The 11,845-nt window shown below is 38.2% G+C and overlaps 2 protein-coding genes and 1 long non-coding RNA gene across 3 annotated transcripts in view; 1 reads left to right on the top strand and 2 right to left on the bottom strand.

Annotated features, from left to right (window-relative positions):
* Positions 1-247: 247 nt before the first annotated feature.
* Positions 248-2,287, top strand: LOC138060641 (uncharacterized). The gene is made up of 3 exons (XR_011134403.1): positions 248-512; positions 1,140-1,195; positions 2,108-2,287. It is a non-coding gene; the product is annotated as an uncharacterized lncRNA (long non-coding RNA).
* A 1,612-nt stretch (positions 2,288-3,899) lies between these two features.
* Positions 3,900-6,250, bottom strand: LOC138060640 (major facilitator superfamily domain-containing protein 6-like). The gene has a single exon (XM_068906476.1). It carries the CDS (start codon positions 6,128-6,130, stop codon positions 4,337-4,339), a length of 1,794 nt encoding a protein of 597 aa, XP_068762577.1. The 5' UTR covers positions 6,131-6,250; the 3' UTR covers positions 3,900-4,336.
* A 5,488-nt stretch (positions 6,251-11,738) lies between these two features.
* LOC138059954 (protein FAM227A-like) overlaps positions 11,739-11,845 on the bottom strand; it is a 34,725-nt gene continuing 34,618 nt past the window's right edge. Inside the window, exon 18 of the mRNA XM_068905618.1 lies at positions 11,739-11,845. This exon is cut by the window's right edge and continues 231 nt beyond it. The gene's annotated coding sequence lies outside the window, so the exon portion shown is untranslated.

Raw genomic sequence — 11,845 nt, 5'->3', positions numbered from 1 at the left:
TGAATGTTTCAAAGATAAGTATTTTTTATTTGAATTGTATTTCCAAACCTCTTGTCTAATGAAAAAAATAACCTCTGTATGTAAACGGAGTCGGTGTAAAAAAAAATGGAAATTTAAAAAAACAAAATTTGATTTGATTTGCGTTAACTTGTTAATGTCCCCGATTAGTGCTCTTCGGCGCTAGAAGATTAGAGACTTAAATAAAGTTCCTTTCCTTTTTTAAGGTCATCACTCAAGCTCACGCAATCAAGGCTAGGATTCCGCTTGCCGTGAGCAGGTCGGATGAGAAAATTCCGCCCAACCAATCTGAGTTTGCAGGATTTGTTGAATTTCGCCCACTCAGGCATTGAAAAAAAAAAAAGATTTATAATCCTCTGTGACCAAATTTTGGAAAGTTCCTATCAAAGACATACAGTAAGCAAAATCTATTGTGCAACTTCCAAGTACATTACCAGTATGACTTTAGCTGTATTGAATCTGAAACGTTGTGTTGAACGCTATGACTTCTGCAGGTAATTCTGTTAACATGAAATATGTTTGTGTCGATAAGCTTGATAAGGCAGTGTATAGTTCATTTCCCACATTTATAACTGATAATTACAGGGGCAGTAATTAATTTCCTGTCATAATTATATAATAGCACATAGTGACATTATAGTGACATTCACTGCCAGCATTTGAGCCATCACCTTGACAGTTGTTTTACTAGGATCAATGGGATGTGAACCAGGATTTTTCTTGTCCCTGCAAAGGTTGAACTTACGGGCAATATGCCATGCGGTGGACCAGACTTTTAACAAGAAACTATTTCAAAAAACAAAAAAAAGTTCGTTTCCGCAATGGTAAGGGCAGGAGAAAAGATAGAATACTGTAGCGTGGATCACTTGGCTTGTCATTCTTATTTCTCTTCGCGTATTGAAACTCTCGAGAAATAAAGATAGACATGTGAACGCAAACTTCCTGAACGGTGTTCCTTGGTATCAACATGCATAACTAAGTTTTAAACTCATAACGCAAGGCGCAATAGAACGAGACAACAGAAGTATTGGCGATTTTTGAGGGGAACACTTCCTTGCGGCAGGTTAGCCTATGCGACTTCCAGATTGCGTGACATAGAGCAACCTCACTTATCTCCCCAGCACTACGAGACGAGTCGTAAACAGGACTTGCTGGATCGGAGCTGGAGAACTTGCTGGTTAGTGAGCAATGCACAAAGGCAAACGAGCCATCAAGCTTGCGGGAAGTCGCGCAGACGTAACCACACCATGCAGGATTGACCCAATTTTAATGACGGCAAAGTGATATATCCAACTCACCTCCAAAGGGAGGGAGGGAGGGGAAAAAACTTTGACAAATTGCAAACAGCTAGTTGATTTTACTATAGAAGACAAACTGCCAAGTGAACCTTGGACGACTACTGAGGCTTTTATAGCTAGACCCTGTCTATTAAAGTAGCCAGTTGCACAGGTTCTACTAATAGTTCTATAATTAAACACGAATTCTGCTCTTCTTCTGGCTTTCTTCACTACCCGTAGTATAATGTTGGTAGGACCGAAGATACTGAAGTGTTCACCAGTTGTCGGAACCTCCGAATTGGATGATTTAATCACTGAGTATAGTGAAATAAACACCGACTGTGTGAGTGTGTGTGTGTATAATGAAATAAACACTGAACATAATGAAGTGAACACCGAATATAATGAAATGAACACCAAAGGAATAAAACACCAAGTATAATATAATGACCACCGAATATACTGATTTAAGCACTGAATATAATGAAGTAAGCTGCGGGTATACATGTAATGAAGTATGCACCAAGTATAATGAAGTATGCATAGAATATAATGAAGGTAACACCAATCATAATTATTTAAGCACCAAATATAACGAAGTAAACACCAAATATAATGATTTAAGCACTAAATAGAAGGACACAAGAACGAGATATCATGGGTAAGCACCGAATATCATGACCAAAAGTATCATAAGACAATTATGGTGTTCCATAATTTTCGATCATTTTACAACAGTTATTCACAGATAATAATAATCAGCGATCCCAATATAATAAGTGCATTTTGTTCCTATTTTATGGTATTTCAAGGTACCGTGGAAAGAACCACATGGATCAAAAAGTTGAGGACGAAATGTTGCCTTCTGGTAGTCATTGAATGTTCCTGTTCCTGTTTAACTATCATAATTTTCAAGGCATTTTCCAAAACTATTTTAATTGCTTTTCAATTGATAGCATATCAAATAAACGTTTATGGAAATTTTAAATAAATTCTGTTTGTTGTTGCCCATCGATCCTTTCCTTGCATCTTTCACTTTCATTTTCCAACATAATTTCATGTAAAATAATATGAAAACACCACAAATTGTGCAGCACCATGTGGCCCACATATTAATTGGAAAACACCTCAACTGTCACTGTAAACTGAAATCAACAATTAACACAAATCAAATCAACGGAGTACCCGAAGGAAAACCTCTCGGTGGAGAGTAGAGAACCAACAAAATCAAACCACATATGACCCACAATCTAGGAATTGAACCCAGACAACATTGGTGGGAGGCGAGTGCTCTCACTACTGCACCATCCCTTTATCCGGAGACTAATTTCTCTGCAAAACTGGTGTACATATTTTTTTGGAATTTAAATATCTTAGAGTTTATTGCAAACATTTTAAGGTTACGTTGTATGGGAAGATTTCATCCTCGCATTAAAAAAAAGAATGTATATGTTGATTTTACCACTCACAGAACAAGCCTTATATCGTTTCCACATGGTAACTAAGCTCGGTGACCTAACCCAATTTTTTGCATACACTTAGGATTCGGTTCTTTACATTCTGAAAGGCTATAATGTAAAAAAATATTCAGTGGAACTTTCTTCTTCTTCCAACAGCATTTCATAAACATAATTATGTTATATCAGAAAAAGCAACGTATTAGGTAAAAGAGTTAAATAGGGTTTTCAAAATTTGACAAAAAAATACAAGGTCCCTTAAAAAGTATCAAGATATTTTCCAAAAAGTTGAAATTTAAAGGGGCTTTTAGCACGGGTGTACCGTTGGCATGACGACAGCTTGGGACTTGAAGACACCCTTAAAATTGCATGACAATAGCATCAGACAGACATCAAAACGTTTCTTTCTGAAAGGATTGACAGTGTTGTAGGCCTTTTCCATTGTAAATCCACTGTTACCTGTGGAAAGCCCTTTGAACCCACATTAACACTTGTCCATTTTCCGTAAAGCATGACAACTTAGACAAACTAATACAGTGTAAATTCACAAGAATATCACGTGACTTCCTGAGTGGGAGATCCCATGAGATAGCACAGCGCATGCAAAAGGCCATCGAAAGCAAGGCCACACTTTGACATTCAATACATGGAAAACTTATAAAAAACCTGCAGTCTTACACAGTACGCCTCAAACAAGCTTGTGGGCTTAAGCTGTTCCTAACAAAACTGTTATTCTAGGAAGTAAAAAATATGCTGTACCATAAATAATATTAATAGTGTGTAAGTACTGCATTTTCTTGTAACTTGCTAGAATTGTGCATTGGTTATAACCGCCTTCAGTTGTACCCAGGCTCTCTCTTTCAGTTCTCTTTTATTGTTGATTTGTGGAGGAAAATAAGAGAGAGTAAGCCTGGGTTGAGTAATCAGTTTTCTATTTCTTGCAAAAGCTTGAAACACTCTGATCGTTCATCTTGTGACTGCATTCTTTTCCCTCTCAACCCTGTCTAGATTAATTAATTAATGATCAGTCCCTCATTTGGAAGGGGGGGGGGGGGGGGTGGGTGGCATACTGATCAAATCTGAAAAGGGCTTACAATGTAGCAATGAATTCCTTTTCTCATTTTGTTGATTCCATTACACTAGTGAATTTAAGCTACAGTCACACATTTAATTACAAAAATGTGCCTTGCAGTAGGGCAAGTCTCTGATGTTTTGGTACAACTCAAAGTATTTTTCGAAAGTGTTTTAATTACAATTGATGATAAATTGTTGATAAATTAAAGAGGAAGAGATGAAAAAACTTGATTTTTGTGTCTTCATTAGTGAAAGTCTGACAAATAAATTATGCCTATTTATACCATATAAATTTTTTACAATAATTTTCCAGACTTTTAACTTTTTAACACATTCCAAACGTTAAATGAATAGCATACGTCAGACAGAAAATGGTATTATTTTTTTAAATGAACGGGTTCAGCCAAACTGTTTAAAAATTCATTGAACAATATGATCTCAAAACAAATTCTGAAAAGTTGTGTGAAGTTGACAGTAAAGTCATCTATCAGAAAGTATGGGTTGCCTTACTCATTTTGTAAAATGAGTCTCATCTTCCCCATCTTCACGTAAGGCCTCCATCAACCAGTCTGCTTGCAAGGCAAAGTCTCTTTCTCCATCCAAATTAATCTGTTGATATTCCATTAATTTTCCATGACTCCTGTCACCATCAGGCAGCACAAGAATGCACTGAAGCAAGGCAAAAACCAGTGCATAAATGGCACACACTCCTGCAGCACAGCGAAACACAATTGTGGGTCCATAAAGCTGGTATAATAGAGCAACAGCCATGCCTCCTAAACCCATACCAAAGCCATAATACACAGTTGAGAAAATAACTTTCATTGTCTTTTCTGTGCCATGTAAAGAAACTACAGCTGCATATGATCCACATGCTGAATGAACTGCTGTGTATGAAAGCCCATGTAGAACTTCTATTGGAACCATAAGCCATGGATTTTTGAAGTATGAAAAATAAAGGAAACGGCCTCCATAAGAAAACAAAGACAGAAAGATCACCCAGTGATGTCCAAAGCAACGAATCATGCGTTTTGAGAGGCACTGCATTGGAATTTCTGAGAAGGCAGATAATACAACAATGGTTGCCATGACAGTGATAGATGCTCCAATGTCTTGCAGATACCACATCATGAAGTTAAACATCAGAGACTCTGCCATTCCAAGCACCAAAAGCACAGCAAGAAAGCTGATCATGTTCACATCACAACACAGATATGCAAAGGTTTTTCCAAATTTTAGGCACAGTATTGACTTCCTTTCATGTTCCTTTAGTATTGCACCAAGAACGAAGGACAAGGCACCGAAACAACCAAATATGTAAAAATGAAGGTAAAAGCTATTTTGAAGCCCAAAGTCACAGCGATGATACCCTATTGCTAATATTAATACTCCACCACCAAGCATGGTTCCAACAGAGGCCCAGACATTATTACCTAAACGGGAGCCTTTGTCGTGTTGCATAATATCGAGCAATAAGCTTCTGCTTATTCCCCTGCTTGAAGATGAGAATAGCTCACAGAAGAACACTAGAGTCAGTAAAATTTTGAAAGTGCGATCCATTCTAAATCCATAGAGGAGGTACCAATCATTTTGTACCTCTAGTCTTGTAAAATTATTGTCCACGGATTGTTTAAAGCTTAATAATGAATTATTAACCAAATGAGTAGCCACAGAGTTTGAATGGGTTAACGTATCACCGTTTACACCAGGAAACGACCTTGTAGTATTAAATCCCCTTATTTCAGCATCGCCGACTTTCAAACTTGTGATCTCCGTATTGAAGAGCTTGGAGTGATTTCCGGTGGATTGAACTTCCGCAAATGATGTAACCGGAGCATTGTTTACTTCATCTGAGGTGGTGATTTTTCCGGTATTTTTCGTTGATGCGTTCAGAAAACTCGGGTTTGATCCATTGGCACTTGATATATTGAAGTAAATATCCGATTCTTCAATTTGTCCCCCATTACAAGTGTACGATCGAAAATTCGTCGTGTTGTTGATTAATCCCAGTGAAATATTAGAAATCACGGTAGCCAAAAGAAACCCAAGAAGAAGCAACTTTCTCTTCTTTGTTTTTTCTGCTACAACTCTCAGCAATGGGAAAGCCCAAAAAGATACCAAAGATTTTGCACTTCCCAGGATTCCACTTTGAAATGCTGTTAATCCAATAAAACGAAAATACATCGGTAGGAAAGGCAGTAGACTGGCTTGCCCCGCCGATGAAAACAGGTTGAATAATCTAGCTGGCACCAGCGAACGGTTGACAAAGGAGAACTTTGTGCGATGAGATCCCTGACTATCCATTACCGTGATTCTTTGAGCGTTAACTAATCATTTCGGATGGAGTGATTACCTTCGTGGGTTTAAGGTAAACCTCAGTTGATCGAGGAAATCACTGAAACGTGGCCAATCGCGGAACGTGAATGTTCATTTGAATTTAAGACGTGGCTAGAGTCCAGGCTTCAGCTGCTCCTTGATTCTTTGGGGAGGGTCGAGAAAATGACAGTGAAAAAGAGGACTTCTCTTTTCCTTCATCTTTACTGACTCAATGGCCCTGCAAATTTGTTGTATACAGCTTTCTTGTAGAGCTTTCTTATTTCGATGGCATAACAAAATTGATAAGCAGAAAAGTGAAACAAACGTTTTGAGGATGCTTTCTGGTCCTGATTGGTTTTAAAAAACAACTGAAAGTGCACGCGTCACAACGTTCAAATAAAACCAACACAAATACGCGACGTTGAATATTTTTTAAATTTCTGCTTTCATTTGAACCATATGACATACGGGTTATCGCTATACGGAAAATTTAAGTAAAAATTAGGGATACAGGACATTTGAGAAGAGATTCCGGAATACCGAGCAGTAAACTTGTCATTTTTTACAACAATAGGTTCGTTGGTCAATATAGAAGGCACAAAACGTGAAAACGATACTGCTTACAAATGATGATGATGATGATGATGATGATGATAATGATAATGATGATAATAATAATAATAATAATTTGCATTTATATTGCGCAGGTTACATGAATATATATGATCACCTGCACATTATAATGATTAAAAACTAAAAAGTATAATAATGTTAAATTGAGCTAAAATAAATAAAAAGTAAAAACTAGATAAATATCTAGCTAGATGCAAATAAATAAATAAATAAATAAAAATTGATTCCAATTAAATCATAGGTATAAAAGCTAGCCTAAATAAATGCGTTTTTAAGGTATTCTTGGAATTTTTCAAAGATCTACTGTTGTGTATTTTACTGGGGAGCGAGTTCCATAGTTTTGGGGCGGCAACACAAAAAGCCCTGTCCCCCAATGTTTTCTTAGTTCTCTCTCGTGGCAACTCAAGGAGAAGCTCATTGTTTGATCTTAAAGAATAGCGAAATGTACTCTTAATACCAATTATAAAGTTCATATATTCAGGCGCAAGCCCGTGTATAGCTTTAAATGTAATTACTAGTATTTTTTAGATTTAAAAATCTAATTCTAAATTGCACTGGCAGCCAGTGAAGCCTGAAAAGCATATGATCAAAGCGGGGAACATTGCAAATTAGACGCGCGGCTGTGTTTTGGACACGCTGTAACTTAGACAGCTCTGTTTGTGGCAAACCATATAATAAACTATTGCAATAGTCAATTCTACCAGTAACTAGAACATGCTCTAACTTCTTCGTTGATTCAATTGATAGATAATTTCTTATGTATCTAATGTTGTGCAGCTGGAAATAAGATGCATTACAAATCTTATTGATTTGTGTCGCCATAGTAAGTTGCTGATGAAACCAGCAGCCCAAATTCTTGGCCTCTTGAGCTGGAGTAATCTGATGGTCACCAACAGCAAGAATGCCTGCGCTGATCTCAGACAGTTGCTGTCTTGTTACAATAAGTAAATACTCAGTTTTATCGTCATTTAGCTTAAGCCGATCAGTCAGTATCCATTGACGTATGTCTTCTGTACATTGTTGCATTGCCATATTTGCTTCATCCCAACTTGCTTATGAATCAGGTTTAAAAGAAAGATAAAGCTGAGAGTCATCCGCGTAGCAATAAATGTCAGGTAGATGTGCTTTTACAATCTCAAAAAGCTTGAGACGGGATCCCTGAGGAACACCATACTGCAAGAAAAAACGGTCAGAGAGAGTCCCATTGACCGAGATGCGTTCACTTCTGTTCCTTAAAGGCCCACCTTCAACCGACAGGCTTTTCGACCGTTTGTTTTTGTTATGGAAATTCGCATTGCTTATCACAGCGATCTGTATCATGTATGAAAATTGTTCTACGGCACGCAAAGCCTGTCGGTTGAAGGTGAAAACCATACCAAGACTTTACTCGAGACGCCAAACCTTACTGAAGACTCGTGATCAGAATACCGTGATCAACGGTATCGAAGGCCGCGCTTAAATCTAAAAGAACCAGCAAAGTTACATGACCCTTTTTCATATTCATAAGAATGTCATTCTTTACTTTTAAAAGAGCAGTCTCAGTACTATGGTGTTGCCTATATGACGACTGCAAAGCAGGATAGAGACCATTGGAAGGCATATGCAAAAGACGTTGAACTGATACCAAGCGTTCTGTCAATTTAGACACATAAGAAAGGAAGATCCAGAGTAAGTGTCGAGAAGAACGAAACACCATTTAAAGTTTTTGCATTATCTAGTACCCAAACATATTGCGCACAATGACGTCATCCGTAGCAACTGGCTAGTGACTAACTAGGGATACAAACCATCTTTTCCATGACGTCACTGCCGGGTTTTACACCGCAGATAAGCCGGATAGGGGATAGTCAGACCCCCCATAATACATTAATACATACATTGAACACTGTTTCACTAACCGCAAAAAATAGACCCTTCTCCAAATTGGCGACCGAAAATTCAAATCAGTTAATTTAAAAACTGATACCAGAAATAGAAAGAAGACCTTTACTTTAGTAACCCTGCGAAGTTTCAGCATATCAGGTGTAAGGGACCGTTTATTTTTTATGAGAGAAGGAAGGGGGGGGGGGGGGGGGGGGGGGGGGGATTTGGGGAGGGGGACACTCGAAAAAAATTGGCTTGAAAGAGGGGGGGGGGGCAGCCCAAAAAAAAATGAAGGAAAAGGGGGGGGGGGGTGGGTCGGACGAAAAAATTAGAATAAAAATAGGATAAGAGATGTTAACAAATTGAAGCAAAATTGTGCTCTTTTATTTATAACAAATATGCTAAAACAGTTCCAGGGTAACAAAACTTCTCAACAGCTTTTTTTATTTTGACAGTGAACGTACCATAATAACAGCCTTGAATAGTAACAACTTTCTTTTCATTCATAAAAATGTTGTTGCCAAGCGCATATAAGACGAGGAATATGCAGACGAGCGGCCAGCTAAAACACGCTCAGGACGAGCAGTAACAAGGAGAGCTGAAATTGACTTTTCATTCTTTTGAGTGAGGATTTGTTAAAAGCAGCTTTCTCGCTTTCAGGTTTCTTTCGATAAATTACGAGAAATGTAACAAAACGAAATTTTAATGCAGTAACTTTTGTAACGCCATATGTATTTTGTTTTATTCAAGAGGGGGGGGGGGGGAACCTAAAAAAACTACTCTGATGAGGGGGGGAGGGCATGCGAAAAAAATCGGAAATTAGCGGGGAGGGTCATGCAATTTTCAATACACTCCTTCAAAACCCACCAGCTCCCCTACCCCATAAGAAATGAACAGTCCCTAATATCAGCCGAGAAAATGTAAGTTGAAAAATGAAAAATTTACAGACGTTTGTATGATTAAGGGTATGGCGTATATCCCCAGTCATACAAGCGTATGCAAATTTGTCTAATTTCACTTACATTTTCTCGGCTAATATAACACCTATGACGCTGAAACTTTGCACGGTTGCTAAAGAGTGCTCTTTCTATTTCTGGTATCAGTTTTTCACTCAGTTCAAAATTTAACTCATTGAAAACCGTTGCCGCAATTTTGGAGAAGGGCCTATTTTAAGTAGTGTCTGAAAAATGAAGAGATTTATTTATCGATGGTGACTCGACGATACTAGGGAAAAAAATCCGAGTATTCCTTTGCAGGAGATAACCCACGACCTTCCGATTACTAGTTCGGATGCATATAGCACCATGTTAGATTACTTATGGAAATGATCATAATGTGAACAATGATATTCTCTAAGTCTCTGCTCAAAAAGTTCCTTCCTCTCCACTTGAGTGCAAGAAATATATCCCGCAAGAAGTACTACTCAACTCAAAACATCAGAATTACATTGACTACCTCGTAAATGTCTCTTCTTTCTCTGCCATTTTTCTGTCCATTATGATCATAGCCGGGGTTTACCAACTTACTGTTCAGTAAACTTACTGTTTACTGAATGCTAACAAATTCTGGTTGCTTCACAAGCCTTAATTCGTACACCGGCGTGTTACGGTTTGACCAGTTTTCTGTGCTTCAAGTTTCTAAAACTTGTCTCCCCTTAAATCAGAGTACCATCGTTTTCATCTAAGCGTGGACACGTGACGGAAAAACATGCTCTATCTAGTTGGCTGCAAACGTGACAAGTAGTCTTCAATCATTCGAAGATGTTCATGCAAGTTTTCCTAGAATGGCGGCAAGACTGGACATCAAAGACTTTTTCTAAGAAATTGACCCTAATCTGATAAAGTATGCTTCAAATACTTTCGAACTATTGCGCGCAAAAGTTTCAACTGTTTGCCTAACGGTTGCCAAACTGAAAACTTCAAAGAACATGTTTTCCCGTCATGTGTCCACGCTTAGATGAAAACGACGGTATGTCCATAATGGCGCAGACCATCAGAGTCAGCATCAGTCCTCTCCTCTCGTTTTTCTTTATCTTTACTTTGTTCTTCGTTGCCTGTTTGATATATATAGATTCCACTAAATCAAGGCTACACTACTTTCGTTACAGCTGCCGGGGGTATGGTCACAAGAACTCTAGGAAGGTTTGATTTCACAGGAGTGCAGAACCTTTACGTCACCAAAAGACGTGATATGCATGTATTTTGGCAATACACATCGGCCAACGCATTTGCGTCGGATTCGTTACCATTACCACAGAAGAGTAAACACCAGAAAATCGAATATAGAATATAATGGAAAACGCGATTTTTTAAAATATATTTTTATGGAAAGAGGCACCAAGGTGGTGCTGTCGTAGCGTTGCTATAGTAATGTTTAACGTGATAAGTTACCAACTCTTGATCTTTCCAACCGTTTATCCGTTTTAGCCATAAAAAACCCTCTCTTATTGGTCTGAAATTCCTACTAACCAAATGATTACTTTCCTAATGCAATGCTACGGTAAGCCGCCTACAGGGCATTCATTTGATGACATGCAATATATCCTCGTAAGAAAACAAGAAGCTTTCATGATTTCTAAGTCAACTTCTATCATTGAGTTTGGGGGATTCCTCCAGTTGCTGCAATACTTACAACTTTGAGCAATTCAAGAGCGGTTCGATAGAGAAAATGTCCTCAAAAGGTTGGGCTGGCTTTGACGTTGCATTCTTTGGATTTGACTGAGGAGAGCAAAACGAGCAAGGTTGGAAATATCAATACAAAATTGAATTGATGAGCAGTCAACAATTGACGGTGCGGGTCATGATGCAACCAATCAAGACGCTCCGCTGAGATGGGATCTCGTACAAGTGGAAATTTAAGCAGGACACCCTTTGTCAGTCATGTGTTCGATAAACCATCACAACTGCACTGAACATCACTACTCCAAAATACGCTTGTCGCCCTGTGTTTGCTCAGGACACCGACAGAGGCGTTGGTGAAAGTTACAACGATACACTTATTCCTTGTTTGTGGGTTAATCGCTTTCTGCGCCAGTTCTGAGAGTCTTTGAGGAACAGACGTTCGAGGTAAAATCAAATGGGACAAATTATACAGACGTCCATCACAAAATATTACCGTTAGACCGGCTGTTTTTATTATAAACGAATCTTACCACAAAGGAGTCTTGCAATAAAAACAAAAATATAGCACACTGTTCATATCATTTAC

Source organism: Montipora capricornis, chromosome 8, assembly GCF_036669925.1.
Source record: "Montipora capricornis isolate CH-2021 chromosome 8, ASM3666992v2, whole genome shotgun sequence".
NCBI classification, from domain to species: domain Eukaryota; kingdom Metazoa; phylum Cnidaria; class Anthozoa; order Scleractinia; family Acroporidae; genus Montipora; species Montipora capricornis.
Note: the sequence above shows the minus strand (reverse complement) of the source record. Positions and strands in the feature narration are given on the sequence as shown.

What these genes read in the sequence shown, in the direction of transcription:
- LOC138060640 (XM_068906476.1), bottom strand. Translation starts at nt 6,130, where the DNA reads ATGGATAGTCAGGGATCTCATCGCACAAAGTTCTCCTTTGTCAACCGT.